Source organism: Ursus maritimus, unplaced genomic scaffold (genome assembly GCF_017311325.1).
Source record: "Ursus maritimus isolate PB19 unplaced genomic scaffold, ASM1731132v1 scaffold_5, whole genome shotgun sequence".
In the NCBI taxonomy this organism is placed as follows: domain Eukaryota; kingdom Metazoa; phylum Chordata; class Mammalia; order Carnivora; family Ursidae; genus Ursus; species Ursus maritimus.
The window spans coordinates 69,009,695-69,030,647 of record NW_024426663.1 but is presented as its reverse complement, the minus strand read 5'-3'; the positions used below and the strand labels follow the sequence as shown (position 1 = coordinate 69,030,647).

The 20,953-nt window shown below is 37.7% G+C and overlaps 1 protein-coding gene across 1 annotated transcript in view; it reads left to right on the top strand.

Moving 5' to 3' along the window:
* The first annotated feature begins 4,614 nt into the window (after positions 1–4,614).
* Positions 4,615–20,953, top strand: part of SRFBP1 (serum response factor binding protein 1) — a 60,603-nt gene continuing 44,264 nt past the window's right edge. The window contains exons 1-3 of the mRNA XM_008699010.2: positions 4,615–4,783; positions 14,568–14,656; positions 15,702–15,774. Coding sequence (XP_008697232.2) covers positions 4,748–4,783; positions 14,568–14,656; positions 15,702–15,774 — 198 coding nt within the window. The 5' untranslated portion in view covers positions 4,615–4,747. The remainder of the gene's footprint in view (positions 4,784–14,567; positions 14,657–15,701; positions 15,775–20,953) is intronic.

The following is a 20,953-nucleotide window of genomic DNA, read 5'->3' as shown; positions in this document are numbered from 1 at the left end:
GACTTAGACTGCCCTCTTATTATTACCTCTATGACCTCAGGCATATTTGTTATTCCTAAGACATGACTCCCTCTTAGGTACTATGCCTTTCTCACAAAGTTACTGTCAAGATCAAATGAGGTAATAGAAAATAACAGCAGTTTAAATTATCGAGAGGTAAATATTCATTAAGAACCTACACTGTGTTTTTTGTTTAATCATCACAACGATCCTATGAGGCTGATTATCTCCCATTTTTATAAATAAAACTTGTCACAGAGAGCTTACATAATTTGCCCAAGGGCGCATAGTTATGAAGAAGTGGAATTAAAATTTACCAGATAGTCTGACTCCAGAGGTAAACCTCTTAGCCAAAATACTACCTTGCTAAGTGTCAGTTCCATTCCTTCAGATTTTGGAAAACTTAGCTATATAACATTAACTAGCTTTTTCAAATTTTTAATATCTAAAATTCCTAGAATAGAAATTTTTCTTTAGATTTCCTGGAGATATAATGACAAATCTATCCAAAACACTCCACAAAAATTCAAATGAAATTTAGGCAAAAAATAATTTGTTAGAGGATTAATTTAGTAAACATATTAGCCTAGAGACTTGCCAATTACCTGTCTTCTATACAGTAACTAGTCACAATCTTCAGTATGTTATATACCTATACACATATACGTACATATATATATACATATATACATACAATTGAATCTTAAATAAATCCTTTAGTAGTCCACCTAAAGCATTGATTACTGTTTAGTGATTCACTCCAAATCAAAAATTAAAAACTGAGGGGTTAATCTTAGGCATTAAAGAAATACAAAATCTGATAGATCCAACCATTTTTTAATTTGAAAAATGCTATCATAAATCATTTACTTAGATTGCTTTCTTTAACATTCCAAATTTCAACCGTAATGTGAAATTTGGAGAACAACACTGCCATCCAGGGATACAGAACTGAAAGTGCAGAGCCAGAAAACCAAAAATTTAAGGCAGTGGTTCTAGGTATTGAAACAGTTGTGCCGCAATCTGTTGTGAGTGAATCACCAAAAACTATTAAAGTACTAAAGATTACAAATGACACCATATGCTTAAAAAATGACAGGATTCCCCAAAACTTCTCTTTAACCCACTCAATCAAGTACGAGAAAGGTGTAGCACTACAATCACCTTGTGAGTACCAGCTCATTACTTTCCTTTTAAAAGCACTTCACTGAGGTAAGAATAATATTTAAAAAGCTATACACAATTAATATGCTCAACCTAATAACTCTGGAGGTAAGTAAAACCATAACCACAGTCTACACCATTTGAATATCCATCATCTCCCAAATGTTTTTCATGCCCTCATTATTGCTGTCCTTTTTTTTTTTGAAAAATACTCAACATAAGATCTATCCTCTCAGCAAATTTTTAAGTATACAAAGATTGTTAACTATAAGCACTCTGCTGTGCAAGAGGTCTCTAGGACTTATTCATCCATATAACTCAAACTTGGTACCCTTTGACTAATACCGCCCCATTTTTCCCTCACACCAGCCCCTGGCAACCACCATTCTACTCCTTCCTTCTCTGAATTTGACTGCCTTAGATTCGTGTAAGTGTTTAATGTAGTATTTGTCCTTCTGTGTCTGGTTATTTCACTTAGCATAATGTCCTAAATTCAATTGATATCTAATATGTAACGATAGAAATGGCAGTCATCGGGCATGTTAGATAAAGAAAAGATTATTTTTGAGGTAATTTTCTTTTCTCAAAGAAGGTGTCCTGAATTGTGTGTCCTCCCTCTCCCTAACCCTCCTCATCCATATATTGAAGCTAAAATCCCCAATGTGATGGTATTTGGAGATAAAGTCTTAGGGAGGTAATTAAGATGAAACGAAGTCATAAAGGTAGAGCCTGAATCCAACAGAATCAGTATTTTTAAGTGAAAATCAATAGACACCAGAGAGAGAGAGAAAGACCAGAGAAGTCTCTCTCCAGGTGTGTACAGTGTAAAGGCCATCTGAGGACACAAGAAGAAGGCTGCGTCCGCAAACCAGGAAGAGAACCCTCACCAGAAACAAACCTGATGGCACCTTGATCTTGGACTTCTACCCTTCAGAACTGTAAGAAAATAATTTCTGTTGTTGGAGCCACCCAGTATGTGGTATTTTGTTATGGCAGCCTGAGTAGCCAAATATAGTGGCATTTGACAAACTCTTGAGAAACCTGAAACTGGAAAACTGGATTCCCATTCGACATGCTGTTGGATCTTTATTTTCACTAATGGAACACTCTAATAAGGAGGAAAGAGGTCTCACACTAGGTGCTTTTAATGATAATAAATTTGTTGTTTCATACATCTGACAGCATTTAACTGATACGGGTAAACCCTTAAGGAAAAAAAGGTTAAGATGGTTTGATGTGTTGCTTTCGAGAGAAACCTGTAGTTTCTGATTAATACAAAAACACTGTTATTACTAGAGGGAATGAAAATTGCTTAGCAGAAATCATCTTTGCAAAGAATCAAGATAATTTTTGAGATTGTGACATGAAAACGGGGAGATGAATTGACTTGGAAGTGATACATCCGGGACAATGGGAAATTACTATTCACTTTTCAAATGAGCATCTAAGTTTGCCAAGAGCTTATATTATAGAACAGTCTTTGCAGAAAAAATCTAAAATTAAACTAATCTAAATAATATAAAAATGATCTGCTGATGAGAAAAATTAACTTCTGCTGGGAGCTATGGAAAGGATTCTTTAAAAGGATGGATCGAACTTAACTAGTCTTAAAACGTAGCCATTGAGAAAGCAGAGCTGGCAGGGGGAAAGACCAAGGAGAGAGCCTGGGCTAAGAAAAGATAGAAAACAAGCACTGACCTGAGAAGACTGTGCTGGCTGGAGAAATGAGGTGTTGGACATGGGGTGGTCCAGAGAAAACACCACAGAGCTTTTAAGAGCCACAAACTTCATATTAAGGACACATTTGCTGAGATATCACAGAATCATAACACCACCTCTCTCCCCAGTGAGAAGACAGGTTTTCCATAAAGCTCTATGCTTAACTTTAACATGCCCTTTCCTATGTATTCATGTATGGGGTGCTACTACCTACCTGAGTTGAAGAAGCCACTACAGTCCAGGAGCTCAGCTTCAAGGAGAAGTAAATGAGTAAGAAGACAATTACAATTCAGTGTACGGCTTGTTAGTGGCAAAACTACCTTTGTGCAACATTATTCAAACAGGAAATTAACTATTAATGCATTTGTGCCCAAATCACACATTAAACTAAAAGAATACCAACCCAAATTCAAGTCTGAGTTAAAGTAATTTGAGTACAGAATCACGACTTAGAAAAATGGGCTCTGGGCAATGCTGATAGAGGCTCATAATTAGGCCTAGCTTAAATATTCTTTCATCAGTGCTGAAATTCTTCATTTTACCCGTGACTCTGAGTTTTGTACGTGAAGTCCAGGGAGACAATGAAACATATCTCAAGGGTTCAGTCTCGGGTCATCTTTTGTCCTGCCTCCCACATCCTCCACTTGGGTTCTCCTTCTTCCTACTTTCTTGTCTCTGCCTAGCAACTGCTGCCATCTTGTTCCAAAACATGCATCCACCCTAACAAAGTCCTGGGATGCAGGTCCCAAGCACCTGTGAGGGTCTGGACTAGATCCACCCATTTCCCTGTTTCCTGAGAACATCACATTAAATACCAAATAAAAACAGAGGACCGGTCAAGAGACACCCTGGAAGAAAAGAAAAAAAATTCTTTTCCCGTACTTTTTGAATGAGGGGTCTTGCAGTTCCACTTTGCTCTGCAGATTTGTGTAACCAGCCCCACAGTCCTGTGGCAGTGGTTGGCCCCAGCTGGGCAACTACGGTCGAGACACCCGGCTCCTCGGAAGTCAGTTTCCACATCTGTAAAATAAGAATAGTTCCTATGTCATTACATTTCTGTGAATATTTTGGAGATAATTCATGCAGAGCTTTTGCCCCAGACTTTGATCCATTTTAACAATCAGTACTACCAGGTGTTAATTGTTAATTAAAAGATTATCTAATTCAGATTTACTCCCTAATGTCTCCTCTGTCTACAGGCTAATACTTCAAAATAGCCATTCCCACAGGCAGTTGCAAATATGCTTTAAACGTTTTGCTTTAAACGTTCACCTTTTTCTTTTCGGGTTTCCTTTAAATTTAAACGTTCATTACCTAAATTTAAATCTTATTACAGTGTGCAGAAAAAAACATGCTCGTGCTTCAGCTATAACGTGAGCTTAGCTGTACCTAATAAGGACTGCTTGTTTTAAGCACAAGAATCTTCACAAACGCTAAATATTCAGAGCAAAAATTTGTCACTCAACTTTCCTTTCATAAAACGGCTTTCATCCCCACTGGGACACAAAAACATGGTCCTTACAAAGCCGGGCCACGTCTACAAACGAATATAATAAAATCAGCATCTTGGAAAACTTCTAAACTTGGCAGCGGCTTGCGGAGCGCCCTCTGGGCCACCTGCCCGTGCCTGGTTTCCATAGGAACGCGCAGTTCCGGCGCGTAGCACTCCACTCCGGAAGTTGTTCTCACTCACTTCCGTTCTTCCTCTCAGAGAGTCAATCTCCCTATTGCTCAAGCATCGGCTTGAACGGACGTTGGGTGAATTTTGGGCTGCAAAGGCTGCCGTAGAGGGGCGTGGCGACGGAGCCGCGATTTTGTTCCCACAGTTCACGTGCCGGCCGCAGCGGATCTTCTCAGACTTACCATGGCTCAGCCGGGGGCTCTAAACCTCAATAACGAGGTAGGTGCTGAGGCCTGGGGAACCTCTGGGGCTTCCCTTCAGGACCCCCAGAATGGCTTCTCTGGGTCTTTCTGACGGGCCTGTGGTCTCGTGGGGGCGAGGGTAGGGAGTGCGGCTGGGGCAGCTTCTGAATGCGGCCAGGCAGGTTTGCCGGAACGCGGAGCCTGGCCACAGTAACTTCGCCTCACGGTTCCTAGGTGGCTGAAGCAAAAGACCTGTTTCTGGCCCTCAGGCCCCATGAATTTTTATCTGTGGGATGTTGGGAAGATGTGTAATCTTAATATTCAGTGTCCTCGTCTGTAGAACGAAGCTCACGATGGTACCTTCTTTGGAAGATTGTTGCGAGATTTAAGTTAATTGGAATATGGAAGTGTTCGCACAGCTAGTAAACTCTACGCGTTACCCGCCTTTTATTGGATGCCGGAAGTGAAGAGGAGGGGCTAAGAGCTATAGCTTTTACTAAGAGATCTTCAGTGCGATGATCGTATCGTTTATAAGGATGTACGCCCAGTACCACGTTTCTTACTCCAGCTACTGTCCCATTTCTCTCCTTCCATTTACGCAAAATTTTTAAAAAGAGTTGTTTATACTTGCCATCGCTAATTCCTCTTCTCTCCTTTCTTAAATTCAGTCTGAAATCAGGTTTGCCCTTATCACTGCTAACGTAAATTGCCAGTGTCACTAGGCTACCATTTCTGCCGCTATCCCCTTTCCAGTTTCTGGTTCTATTTAAGGAAGTCATAAGACATCTGAAGACTTAAAGTAAGCTGGAAAAGCAATAGTCCAATAAGGACCTCATAGCTACTGCAAAGGAAGTTCCTTATCTTTAATCAGTGGCTGTTTAAGTGTTTGCCATGAGCAAGACATACTATTCACGTTGTACAGTTGTGTCTAGATGTACTTTCTGTTTTCAAGCAACCTATACTCAGGAAAGGGTAGGCAACACCCACCGATGGTACAGAATCATGCCCGGAAAAACTAGTGCAGAAAGGTTGCCGAAGAAGGCAAAATGAGGTGATTGTACTTTGTCTTTAAGGATCTTATACTGGAATTGCAGTCAGTGATTTAGTGAGGGGGAAGAAGGCATTCCAGGCAGAGGGACTGGTGTAAGGCACTAAAAGAGGATAGTAGGACCGCCTTGGGTGGTGAAGGGCTAGATAATTCTCCATTGATGAGAACTTCTTGGGTTAAGTAGAAAATGAAACTAAATTATAGTATTGCTTTACTTCCAGGTTAATAAGTCCGAATTTCACTTGATAGTGGCATACAGAATATAGTGAAGGGGGAAATTCTGAAGATGTTTAACATATATTCCGAAACCTATGTTAACTTCCAGAAAACATTTGGTGGGCTTTTTCTCATTAGTTTGCCTAGGACATATAAAATAGTTTAACTGGAGTGATATCCTTGGGAATTCTTTGAAATACTAGTGAGCTTCCTTTCAGTTTTGAAATTGCAGTCAGAGTACTAATGACAGTCATTTAGCACTCTTCGCTTAAGGTGTTTTCTTTTTCCACTTAACTAAATCCCAGGCTTCTTTAAAGCAGTTAAAATTTGATCCTTAGGAATTCCTCACTAATTCACCTCAGTCTGGGCTAGGTGTCCATGCTTCATGCAACCACTTTCTACTCTTGAAACCCTTGTCTACTTCTTCCTCTGTTTTTATGTATTTGTCTACCACCTACAACATATATGCTCTGTGACAGTGTTTGCTGGGCGACTGGATGAGCTCATCAAATTAGGAAGTGTATATATCCCACTTGAAAGTACATCTATTTCATATGAAGGTGGGGGGAAAGGACAGCAGAAGTGAAGATGATGGAAGGTGTTATAATTTAAAACAAATGGGAGAAAAATAGCTACGAAGGGGAAAACAAATACAGATTTGTCTACATAAAAACTGGAATGTCCCCAAATTTTAAAAAGACAGCTAATTAGAAGAAAATATATAACAAATATGACAGATAAGTGGCTAATATCATTACTGTAAAATAGTGATTAAGAAAAACTGTCTTCATAGAACATTGGTAAAAGAAATGAATTAACAGCTTCTCCAAGGAAGAAATATATCTGCAAAAGTTCACGTTCACTACTTTAATGTATCCATTACTTTTTCATTGTCATCCCTTCCTAGTCCAAGTTACATCTCTCACCATAAGTATTCTGCTAGCCTTCCAACTACTGTCCTGACTCTTCTCTCCGTCTGATTTGATCTCCGTAGTGCAGCTGGAGTGCTTTCTTCAAAAGAGAAATCTAATCTCATGACTCCCTTTCTTACAGCCTTTTTGATGGTTTCCTGTTGCTTTTGGTTAAGACCAGTCTAAACAAGGCCAGTCTCCTTTCCCCCTTATAGTATACCACTGCTCCCCTCTACTTCAGCTTCACTGGCCTTCCTCCACTAGATAGCATAGCACTCTTACACCTCCTTTGCACAAGTTCTTCCTTCTACTCAAAACCCCTTTTCCTCTCAGTCCATTTCATACTTATACTTTACTTGTTATTTTCTTCAGGGAAACTGGGTTTGACTTTCATTTTACCCCTTCTATAAACTTCTGTAACGCCATTTACTTCTTTTTAGCACTTCGAAGAGTTGCTGAGTATATGTGTGGGTGAATGTGAGAGATTTCTTTCCTCCACCTGTGTGTAAGCTTTTGCTCACCATCATATCCTTAGTACTGATGTGTTCAGTGAGAAAATTGAGCCATCATTTTTATGATCCTTATGAACCTAAATTAGCTCTCCTTAACTGGGATTTAGGAATTCAGGGATCTTATAACTACCTGAAATTATGTGTGAATTGGTGTTTGTGTGTGTGCCTCTTGGGGGAAAGAGTCCATGGTTCATCAGATTCTCAAACATCTCTAAATCTCTGTTATTATCTTTGGAATATTGTTACTTGTTACCTGTGCATGATTTTTAATTACGGCTTTTTCTTCTGAATCGTTCTGTGGCCATCTAATTTATAGCGTATTCAATTTCCCAAAATGTCTTTTGTGAAAATAAAAAGCCTGCCTACACAGGCACCTATTCTATTATGCTAACCTTCAGTGTCTTCTACCCTTAATATTTTTATTTTTTTCAAAAATTTTCCAAGGAGAAAAGCTGACATTTGTACATGACTTCTTGATTCTAAGTTCTTAAAATAACGTTTATTTTTGAGTATGTAAAATCTTACATTTTTAATTTTACCTTTACTTTTCTTTAAAAAAAAATAACTTGAACTTCACCTTATAATTATTTATAGCATTTTTTAATTTTGACCAGTACTTTACATGGACTTTTGAAGTGAGAATATTTAACTGACTTACAGCAACTTCCCTAACCTCAAGCATAGTACCTTGTTTACAGGCAATAATGAGCGAATAGTGTTGGGCAGATGAAAGTATGATAGCTCAACTTGAGTTACTTTATGTTCACAAGAGGGAGGGAGATCTCCTAACTGTTCACTTTTTTTCCCTCCCTTTCTGTTAGAACTAGAGAAAGGATGCACAATTGGAAACAACAGCGCCCTAGCATCTAGTGAATAAAGAATTTGTAAAATGAGAGCTGAATTTGCTCCAGTCATGTTTCTTTAGGCAGCACTGAAATGCAAATTCAGAACTAGGAAGGGGGGGCGCCTGGGTGGCACAGCGGTTAGGCGTCTGCCTTCGGCTCAGGGCGTGATTCTGGTGTTACAGGATCGAGCCCCACGTCAGGCTCCTCTGCTGGGAGCCTGCTTCTTCCTCTCCCACTCCCCCCTGCTTGTGTTCCCTCTCTCGCTGGCTATCTCTCTCTCTGTCAAATAAATAAATGTCGGTTCAAAGTAGTATTTACTTCTGTCTTTGGACCATAGTTTGCTCCCAGCTTTATAAATCAGAAACTTGCCACCCTTGTCATCCCAAACTATAACTCATTTTTTTCAAAAGCAAATTCACATTAACCATAGCTTATAAGAGACTATAAAAATGAGGAAACTAGTTTATTAAATATTTCTAATGTAAGACAGTAATGCTCATATTGTAAAACATTCTTTTACTGTCTACTGACTATGTAGACTACTTGGAATGTAGAACCGTAGAAAGGGGTTTTAGTGGTACAGTTCATTGTTGGGCTGTGATACATTTGTTGGCATAATGTAGTTACTCCAGTACAAACTGGATTTCTCTTCTCTGAACTGGGGAACGCTTCTTTGGAATCTCCTTCAATTAGACACTGCCAGCTTTTGCCCTTTGTGGCTCCCTGTCCAGTGTTTATGTTGACTCTTCCCCGTATGCCCCCATGGTCTTTTCCCAAGCAGGTGTATTAGCTTTCCACTTAATTTAGTTATGCTCCTCTTTTAGTTATGCTTGGGTACTGTCTACCCAAGAAGTGATCCAGGTTCCATTACTGGGTTGAAATTGTACCAGGTCAACAGAGGGCATCTGCATTCATAGGTTCTCCTTGACCCCTCACTTTCAGCACCTGTATTGTGTGTCTCTGTGTCTTTGTGTGTCTGTGTGTGTGTGTGTCTTTTTCTTCTGTTCTTATAAATTAAATACATTCTTTTGCTGCTTGGAGACCCTCAGCTTGGGTTTGGCAGTCTTACTGATGGTGACCTACAGATTCGTCCTTCAGTTTCTTTCTTCAAGCTCTTCCCTTTCACTTTCTTTCATTTTGTTTCTTCTTTTGTCAGCACATTTCATTCCATTATTATGCCTCTATTTCTCCTTGCTCTCTTTCTCTTTCCTTTCATCCTTCCCTCCCAGACAGTATCCTGCTCTTTTCACATTTCTAACAATGGTAGTTCTATTTGCTTTTGGTTGGAAAGCCAAAGCACATTGCCCTTAAGTAGTGCATTGGCCTTCTGACAGTGTTGAATGTTTTAGGCCAATTTGTTGACTTGTGGGTTTTCTGTCAACCAACTTCCTAATTCCTAAGTGCAAATGAATTTTGAATTCTAACTGAAAGGTTCTTGGTACCTGTTTGTCAGTTTTGCAAAAATAGAGTTGAATGCTTGAAGAAAGCTAAGTGCTTGGGGTAGGCAATTGTGAGAAAAATAAAATAATATTTCCATTGTTACATAAAATGAATGTACTTATTTTTCTAATATATTAAACAAATTTTCCTACTGCCTGCACACAAATACTGGAAATGTCAATAAGCTAGAAAAGGATTTTTTGGTTTTGGCATGAAACTACATACATAAAGCATTCCCTTTTCTTTTAGAATTCCTTAATGCAGTAACGACAAACATAGTACTTCTTAAATTGGAATTTTAAAATTGGAGTTTAGCTTTCCCATGATTGGAATGTAACTGAGGGCCAACTCTGCTCCCTGCAGTTTATTAGTTAAGTTTGGTTAACAGTAGTTAGAGAATAGCATATAATCATCTTATGCACCTGCAGGATACAGCAATTAGAAATAATTGTTAATGTATTTTAATGCATAATTTATCACTCACTATTAATTTGTCTTATAAATGACCTTCAAAAATGTGTCATAAACCCCCATTTTGCTGCATATGAAATGTAACAATTTTGGGGCGCCTAGGTGGCTCAGTCAGTTAAGCGTTTGCCTTCGGCTCAGATCATGATTCTCAGGGTCCTGGAATGGAGCCCCATATCCGGCTCCCTGCTCAGTGGAGATCCTGCTTCTTGCTTTCCCTGTGCTGCTCCCTCTGCTTGTGCTTTCTCTACTGTGTCAAATAAATTTAATTTAAAAAAGGAAAAGAAATGTAACTTTTTTTTTCACTTAAAATCTGGTGTAAGTGGCTTTTTATTATGCAAGTATGAATTTTTTTTTCTAAACCTAACTTCAAAACAAATTCCAAAGGGGTTTAGTATATCTAGTGGGAAAGAAAGCTGATTATGCTGCACTTTGTTAATGTATTAGGCATTTGAAACCATGAATGAACAAGTGAGTATTACAACCTTTCTGGTCATTTATTTACCAGGTGTTAATTGAAAACTCACACTATACCATCAGTGTGTTAGGTGTTAAGATGTGATGTTGAGTAAAACCAGACACTTGACCCTCATGGAATTTATGACCTACTGGGAAGAAGACACATCAGATTGTAATCAGATTACAAGTAAAATATTGAACTTAAATTAATAGTTATGATAAGTTCTAGATGCAATCCTCAGTACTTATAAAGGGGAATTTTAACCCTCTGTGAAAGGACAGAAAAGATTTCACTGAGATATGACAGTTGAGCCAAAATCAGAAGGATGAGATGAAAGAAGAGTAAGAAAGAGCATTCCTACCAGAGGAAACAGCAAGTGCAAAGACCTGGTAGTAGGTGGGAGCATGGTAAAGACAAAGGACTAAAAGAAGGCCCATGTAGCCATCCTAAGACAAACTGGAAACCGCCAAAGAGAATTAAGCTCTGTCATCAGATCTGTGTGTTAAAAATGTATTCTGGGGCACCTGGGTGATTCAGTCGGTTAAGCGTCTGCTTTTGGCTAAGGTAATGATCCCGGGGTACTGGGATTGAGTCCCACATTGGGCTCCCTGCTCAGTGGGGAGTCTGCTTCTCCCTTTCCCTCTGTGGCACGTTCGCACTGTCTGTGTGTGTGTGTGTGTGTCTCTCTCTGTCAAATAAATAAATAAAATCTTTTAAAAAAATATTCTGACTCAGTTGTGGATAACCAGCTGGTTGGAGAGGGGTAAGAGTGGTTGTAGACAAACCAATTATCAGTAACTCACCCAGGAGAGCTAGGAGGTCAAGGTAGGGGGAAGAGTGGTACAATTTGGGATATAATTAGGAGATAAAATTAACACGACTTGGTAACAGATTCATTGTGAGGGATTTAGAAAAGAGAACTACTTAAAATGAGCCCTAGGTTTATAATCGAACAAAAGGATTGTTCTTTTCCCTGAAATTTAAAACAACAAAAAAGGAACACATTTGGGGGTGAAGAACATGGGTTCAAGCGTGCATTGTAGATGATTTTAAGCATTCTTAAAAGGAAATGTCAAGTAGACAGTTGCACATCTAGGTCTGGAGCTAAAAATTCTTAGCTGAAGGCCAAAATTATTGAGTCATCTTGTTTAGGTGGGAAATTACAATATACACAGGTAAGATCACTTAGGTCTAAAAAGTGTATTGTGAAAAGAACAGTTGGCTTAGGACTGCCCCTTAAACTTACAACTGGTTAGAGGTGGATGAGTCTTGAAAGAAGACCAAGGTCAAGTGACGAGAGAGGACAGAGGAAACGCTGGAGAGTATTCTGTCATGGAAGGCAATGAATAAGTGTTCCTAGAAGGAGAAAGTGGTCAGTGGTGTCAAATGCTGCTGAGATTGCAAGTAAAGTGAAGCCTGAAAAATTCCTGTTCGATTTGAGGGACTTTTAGAAATCATTGGTGTCTTTCGTAACAGCATTTAGAGGACTAATGGGAATGAAAATCCAACTGGGATTATGTGCAAAAATAGAGTTAGGGAGTTCGAGCCACTCTGAAAGCTTGGCTCTGAGACAGTTGACGAGAGAGGGTACTCCTAGTGATCTTCATAGTGAGAATGTTTTGGTTTATCTCTAGGGAAAAATGAGTCAAGCACAATTAAGAATCAATAGAAACAACCATGTAGAGATTGACAATGCTGAAGTAAAGGGGTAGTCTGTGGTAAGGGTTCTAAGAAGGCAGAAAAGATGAGATCCAAAATACAACTCGAAGGTGAGTATCAGATACTGTGTAGGAGAATTTGTCAATAGATAGGACAGTAGGTGATACAAGTAAATTTGCATTCGTGGTGTTGGAAGGTGATGGTTCCCCTCTGATGTTCATTTTCTCCATAAAATTGGAAAAAAGAGAGGAAGAGGTAGGTCAGATGTTTTTAGAAAGCAGGCAAAGGTTTAAAATAGTCATTGTAGAAGGAATTGACCAAAAAAACATAGTAGGTTTGCCAAGAGTGTAGGAGCCCATTTCATGTTAGTTACAATGCATTTAATGTAGATAGAATGTCTCAAGTATTTCTGTGGTAAAGAACTCAGGATGAGGGTTGCCTGGGTGGCTTAGTTGGTTGGGTGGCTGATTTTTGGTTTCAGCTCAGGTCATGACCTCAGGATCCTGGGATCGAGCCCCTTGTCTGGCTCTGTGCTCAGCTTGGAGTCTGCTTAAGGATCCTCTCTCTCCCTTTCCTTCTGCCCATCTTTGCGTGTGCCCTTTCTCTCTCTCAAATAAATAAATGAATCTTTGGGGGGAAAAAAAACAACTCAGGATGATGTTTTCATCCAGGATTAACTAGAGGGATGCTAACAGGAAGGATAAGAGAGTTTAGGTATTGACAAATGTTGATCATGTACATAAACTGAATAAAAGGAGGAAAATTTAAAAGAATAGGACTAATCATTTAAGAGAAAGTAGAAGGGTCAGTGAGCTGTTGGTCCCAGTGAAGTCAAAGGCCGTGGTGGTGGGTGGAGTTGAACAAGGAAATAGGCATTGTGATCTCAGTGTAGAGTATTTAAATTAATGGTTATGAAAATGGAGCCCTTATGAGTGATAACAGGGCCTACAGTGTGACCTTGGACATGGGTCCTGAGACTGAATAGATTTAAGTCATGAGGAAAAGAAGTCATCAAGTGAGGATATAATAATGGATAGTTATATTACATAGACATCTACATCACCCAGAATGGTGGGAAAAGTTAGGACAGAGATAAAGTGTAAGCTGATTGCCAGTATCTTCACTGAATAAGGGGATGAAATATACTGAGGGTAAGAAACGGTGTTATAGCCAAATGCAAGAGACTGGAAGAAACAGGATGATGTCGGTGTTGCTATTTTGGCAAGGAGAATTTGAGGGATTGTATGTGCCAGGCACTCTCACAACACTTGGAAAAAAATAGGTACCACAAGGTCCCTGTCCTCTAGGAGTGCCCAGACTATAGAAAAAGATGGTCACATGAGCATTTAGGGACAGTATGGTGAGATGGATGCTACGTACAAAGTATAGTGGGAACGTGAAGGTTGGAGGGGTTATCTCCATCTGAAGAAGTCATTGGAAGACTTCCAGGGAAAGATTATATCTTACCTGAATTTTATATAGTTCTTAAAGTGGAGAAGGCGAAGAAGGATATTATAGGAGAATGGATAAGATAGATGACTGCTAATAATGACAGGCAAAATATAAACTCAAAATGATAGCATCCTGTTGTGCTAAGTACTGTTATAACATGTAGTTCTTCATCATTAGAATATTTCCATTTCTTGGCCAGTCTTTCCATTTTTTTGTTCTTAGAGTTCAGCACTGTTGTCTAATGGGATGATTTAAAGCATCTGTCTGTGTGCATACGCATGCACCCTTGTGTTTTTCACATTTCTTTTAAAGTTACGCTTGAAATTTTTTACCAGAAACAAATGCAAGGGTTGCTGTATAAATAAGTAAAATATTATCACTTTCATACATTTGCTTTTGGTCATATAAACACTGATTCAGTAAATTAAATTCTTGCCGTTATGGGTAAAGCTCTGTTTTAAATCACAGGGGCGAAAAGATGAATGTGATGCTCTCTGATCTCGGGAACTCACCGTTTATTATGTTCCAAGCACAAAATATAAGTGCACTATCAAAATACTAATCACCGAGAATGCTGTGACTTTTTAAAAAATCATAGCTTGGTTCTCTTTAGTCCTCAGACACATTTTTAGAATGTTGATTTACTCCTTCACTGTTTATGGAAGAAGTTTGATTTCATCAGACTGTGAATATGGTTGAAAATTTGGTTAAAGTGACTAGACTTAATCTGTACTGTTAAGACTCAAAATAAAGTATGTTTCTTCTCGAATTAAGAGAGAACCTTTCTAATTTTGGTTTTATTCCTCAAAGGTTGTGAAGATGAGAAAAGAAGTGAAGAGAATCCGAGTGCTGGTTATCCGAAAACTTGTCAGGAGTGTTGGCAGACTGAAGTCAAAAAAGTTAGTCACTTGTAGTCATGGTCCTATGACTAATAAAATGTCAAAAGTTGTTTTTATTCAGTATTTACATATTGAGGGTGGGACCAGGAGGAATAATTAAGTATCTTACTCATACAACACTTGGTTTTATATGGAGAGAGGCTCTGAGTGGGTTACACTGTGCTGTGTCAGCATGTCCTTGCATGGTTTGGGCCACATTGACTTAAGGTACACAATGAATTCTGCTGTTTTTTCAGAGCTCTCCTTCTGGTCTTTTCAGAATGAAAGTCCTTCGGAGTTATTTATGTTTTACGTTATCGGAAGTTATTTCAAGATGTTGATGTAGTTTAATCTAATAATACCTTGAATCAGTTAAAAAGATTTTATATCAGTTTATTCCTTGAATTGCTAAGTAATTGGAAGTCTTCATTACCTTGTGCAAGTGTTTATCAAAACATTATGTTCCATCTATTTTTTAATAATATTTTGTAGTTTCCTTATCACTAGTATTAGAGTAAGCCCGTTAACAGTTTTTACACTTTCAGCATGAATATTTAGTCTTCACATGTATTTTGTTCCTGATTAATTTCTTGTTCTATCATAAATGACCTTTCTCTCTGATGTAAGCAGGTATTTCTTTTTATGTATTCCTTTAATTCCAAAGAACAAAGTTTTATTTAATAAAATTATATCTGACCTTTAATTGTAGCTTATGAAGGTTATGTTACATTAAATGCAAGGTGCCATTAAGCAGGTGATTAAAAAGTATTATTTGGCCTTCTCATTAAGGAATTAGAAGGCCAGCTGTCTCTCAATAGTAATAGTCATTAATATAATGCTAGATAACACTCACATGTCCCAAAAACTTGGGTTTGTTGATGGAATTGGTGTCTGTGTTGGGCAGTGGGGATGTTCAAGGCAGTGCAGCATGATGATGTTTGTTATTTCCACAATGTAAATATTGTTTATTTATGCTTTTCTAAAAGAAATGAAGAGCCTTTTCATTATGATTGGAGTCTAAAATACATGCTTTTCCTGGGTATATATTTTCATGTATTTTTTACAGGGGTACTGAAGATGCACTGTTAAAAAACCAGAGACGGGCACAGCGATTGCTTGAAGAAATTCATGCTATGAAGGTAAGGCCTTGTGTGGGTGTGTATATCTATGTGTGTTTCTGTGTCTCCTCTCAGCCTGCTCTGTGTGTGTGTGTGTGTGTGTGTGTGTGTTGTTAGTTATTTGAATATTATTGCCAGTTGACTAAGACTTAATTTTATGGGTCTGTTTGGGGAAGAATGTAGCACATTTAGAAAATTGTAATAGGTTTAAGCTTGCATTTTTTCCATGTTCTTTACTGAATTTGTTAAAGTCCTAGAATAATTTACATCAAAACTATGCCAAACTAAACTCATCTATGTTTAATAATGCCTTATGCCTGAGATTTTTATTTTTACTCTACTTTTACCCATAAAGTCTACATTAAGTTCGAGAATTAAAGCGTTCATGCTATTTGGTAATGCGGACGGTGATATTGGCGGCTGACATCATGCTTTGCCTATTGCCAACTCAATAAATTTTTGTGTGGTGGTGTCAGCGTTTTATTCAGCTCTGTAGTAACTTGAAATAAAATTAGTGCTGGACCAAAATGATCCGTATTTTTGTTTCTTTCAGCCAGACTCTTCAATAGCATAATTTTTAGGTCTTCTCACTGCTCTTACTTTGTGGAAACTTTCATTTACCAAATGACATACTATTAAATGTCTGGGAGACTGTTTCATTGCAGAACTTAAAAACAACATTTGGTACCAGCAATTACCTTAATTGCAGGGTCATTTTGCATGTATGTTTTAACTATTACATTTTGGTATAACTTCCAAGTTTGGAGATAGATAAAAGAGCAAGAGAATTCTCTAACAATATTTTAATTGAGTTTGATCATCAAAGCTTCTCACCATTTTTTCCTTTGGAAGGGATGATAAAGTGTTTTATAGGACAAAGTTATCACAGTTAATCTGACGAGAAATAGAGGTGGGACATGATTCTTTGTGTGAGTTATGTTTTTTGTGGAGTATTTTTATTTGTCTTATGTTACACAGGTCTGCAAAAATCACAGAATCCATTCGCTGTATCTTTCTCAAAGTTTCAGTCCCCCTTTTATCTAGTCATTCAGTCAAAATATTCTATATGTGGGTCCTTATTACTGTTTGTGTCACTATAGATCATACATGATGTAGGCTTTTTCATTCCTTTTCCCATGAAATTCCTCTGAGAAATAAAATCTTTATAGAGATTTTTGTTTTGAGTGTAGCACTAAGATAGGAAATTACGATTTATCCCTTTTTCTCTTTCACTTTCTCTTAACCAAGGTCCTTACTAAATTACATTCCTTACCTAAATTTTTCCCTATAATTTCTCCTGAATAGTCATTTTTGCAGTCCTAAATTATTCAGATGCTTTGAACTACTGCGTAACTGCTGATTTTATTTTACCCTGGAAAGGATATATTACATACAATAAGCCTATATACAGTGTGTGAAGAGTTTGAGATTAAAATATATTTGTTAATCTTCCTTTCTGTAGCTCTTGATAGTAAATTTAATTTAATTAGAAAGAAAAGTCCTGTTTGATCTACATGTGAAAGTTGTTTTCTGTTATTCTTAAGCCTCATCAGCAGCAGGAAATCAGGCTGAATGATAATTAAAGTTTATAGGTTTACAAGATTGCAGTGTTGTGATCTTATTTGTTTGTTTGTTTTCCTAGTTTACTATGATTATTTAAGACCACTGTGGGATCATTGCCTCATAGAAAATTCATAGCCTGTATTTTCCTTGCATTTGTAAAATTTATAGTGTATGGATTCGAATTCTTGGTAGTAGTGGTCTAGATTGGATACTCTGACATCAACTTCTTTCATAATGCTGTTTAAAAACTGGACTACATTTAAATGTAAAATCCAGAATAAAAAGTGTACTAGGAAGACTGTACATTTTTCTTACATTTGAAATTTTATTTCTCATTCATGATTCTTCTACAAAATTAGGCTACTTTTCTAAAAGAAGCAAATGCGTGGAGGATTTTTTTAAATTGAACAGTCATTTGTGATTTCTTAAGGAAGTGTTCATTATCTACATGGGAGTATCAAAAGAAATAGTCAGAAAACAGAAAACTTACAGTCTCAATTAAATTTGGAGAAAAAGCTCTACTTATTTGTTTTTCCAGATGATTTTTTCCTGTGGCTCATATACCACTACATTTTTATAGACTTGTTCATGACATATTGTCCTATACTTGCTTTCTATGATAATAGGGTATTTTGTTGCAAGCTGACTTCCTCAAGAAGAAAACCTGAGATATTTTTAGAAATAGGAGTTTGTGTTTTCTGGCCAAGAAAAAAAAATTCACTGATCTTTATGATACTATAAAATCATAGGTTCTAATTTTATAGACTATAATGTATGAATACCAAGTCTTTGCTGCCTTTTCTAATAGTATTCCTGCTTTCAGCTTCAATGTTAGTATAAGTACTGTCTTCCAAACAGTTCTTTTTTCTTTGGAAATTAAAGTAGCTTATCAGCTTTTATAGATTCCTGTTAGCTAGAAAAGGAGATGGTAAAATTAAGACATACACTGAAGTCAATCAAAATGTTCAAGAAATTCCTTCGTAAATAGTAAAGGTTAATGACTGGCTTTTACTGAGCTTTTACTACGTGCCAGGTACTATATTGTGTGCTTTATATCCACTGTCTTATGAAGTTGGTATCATTCTGGTCCCAATCTTACAGAATATGAAATGGAGGCTTAGAGAAGACAAGCAGCTTGCCTAAGGTCAAATACCTGTTATTTAATTGTGCTGCTTCAGTGAGGCAAGAACTTCCTGAAATATATCTAGATTCTACTCTCCTCGAGATTGGATGAGAGAATCTAATAATAAACTTGATATTTGGCCTCTAGGGGACAAAGGTTTAAAGATGTACGACATGTTTTCAGATTCTTTAATTCCTCACAACTAAGTATTTTCAGTTACCTCTCTCTGCTTAGTTTTTTTTACTTGTTCCTCGTTGAGGCTGTTACTTTTCGGTATGTTAGATATTCCTGTACACTGAGAACGTGTGGGTTCTGTGGGACCTTGCTCTGCCTGCAACCCTTACTTCTCTATTTTAAAACTTTCTAATTTTGTTTCCTTCTTCCCTTCTTTTGATGTGCTCAGGTCTCTTACTCAAACCAACCTTTGAGCTCGCATCAGCTGTTAGGATTGCCTGCTCTCATGCCCCTTCATAGCCAGTTTCTAAGTGCTTGGCAGTAGTGGAGCACAAATAGGAAAAATGGTGTAGATTATGATAATATTTATATCCTGTCATTTGGATTTCACCCCAGCTCTGTAAATTACACAGATTCTTCTTTCATAGGACATGTTTAGAAGAGTTCTGGGCTGCAAACATCCACTGGATTATAGGTTTATCATATAGTTTCATATATTAATTAACCTTTTGTGACATTTCTGATTGTATTTGCTTTTTAAAAATTTGTTGAGAAATTTCTCTGTAATTTCATATGCTTCTGGTTGTTTTCTCCAATGAATGTCATAGGGCAAAAGATGCCTTATTTTTCCTGGAAGGGTAATGTGTTAATTAGTTGTATCAAATTAACATTTAGTTCACTTATCCTACTAAAGTAATAGTATTAATTAAGTTATGATCTAAGGATCATAATTATTTCTGACAGTTTCATCTTTTGCCTGTAAGCCAATACAAAGAATCAAATCAGACACATATACAGAGATCCTGCCTACAGTCCAGCTTTACTAATAGTTTCAAGGCTATGCAGTCAGAGGCACATGAAGCAAGGAGAGAGATCTGGGATTCTGGTTGATTCCACATGTGCTTCCTTTCTACATCCTTCCTATAACTTTCTGGCCCAGAGTAAATGAAGTCTCTAAATGAGGAAGTGTAGTTATTACCTCATAGTAAAGAGCATTTAGATTTTGAGACTTCTCCATTCTGTTTCCCAGGATTGGCTAGCTTAAGTGATTTTCTTCAGTGGGCCATGCCTCATAAGTCCATAGATTTTTAGGTTTGTTGACTGTAAGCCTCCTTACAAGGGACAGCCTCCTAAGAGCATTTTTTAGGTAAGGACTTTGCTCCTAACAAAAATCATTAGTCTGTTTACCAGGAGGACCAGTTAACAGCATATTATTAACAAGTATGTTAAACTCCTTCACCTACTCTTCCTGGAGTTTCTTCCTGATAAAGAAAGTGAATGGATCCCAGGACAACTGCGTTCATTCTTCCCTGATTTGTAATAGTCTTTTGGCTTTTTTGTGTGTTTGTTTGTTTATGTTTCCCTCCAACTGTTTGGAAAATATTTCAAACCTATGGAAAAATGGTAATTGCACAATATAATAAGGATAATACTACATTGTGTCATATCCATGGTTACCCCTTTACTAGTGATGCTGAGTTCTAGTCATTTGGTTTGGATGTCTGCCAGATTTCTCTGTTTTAAAGGCACCTTTTTCTGTTTGCAATTATTAAGTAATTTGTGAGGTAATAACTTTGAGACTTTGTGAATATCATGTAGTCTTTCATCCAGTAATAGACGTTCTGTGGCTAAATTAGTTAACAGTTTTTTATTGTTACTGTTTCTCTGCTGGGATTTTTTCGTTTCTCTGATAAGGTCATAACTCATTAAGGGGAGTTTTTACAGATATATACGTGTATGAATCATTGAGGATATTGATAATAGCCATTTTTGCCTATGGAGAATGAGAAGGCATCTCTGTTTCTTGTTTTTTCCTGTGCTGTGTCCTTTTGGATTTTACCCTGGACATTATGGAAGTTAACAGAGATTCTGAGTTTGATTATTTTTCTACAAAGAGTGGTTGTTTTAGCAGTTAACGTTTTGGGTTAGGTTTTACCCGCAAACTTTGCTTTGCAGACGGCAGCTCCAGCCTCAGTTCACATCTTTTCTGTTTCATGGACCTGCTTTGAATCAGTTCTTTGCATGAGTGGTTCAGGTTTAAGAGTCTCTTAGGTGGTTCTTTCCCTTCTGGGTTTCCCCTGCTCTCTCAGTACTAGTGTCTAATGGCTGTACTCTCCACACTGACTTCTGCCACTGCTCTTGACCATGTGGACTGCAGTTTTCCTTAGGCTCCACTCTGAAGAGATGATACTTACTTGTATAGTTCCCCATCTTTACGTACGGATTAGTCAGCTTAGACTCACTATCAAAGTCTTTCTGCTTCCATTTACTCTCCATCTCCTTCAGTCAGGGCTTTTTCTAGTATGTCCAGGTTTTATGGTTGTTGCTGGGGGAAGTGAG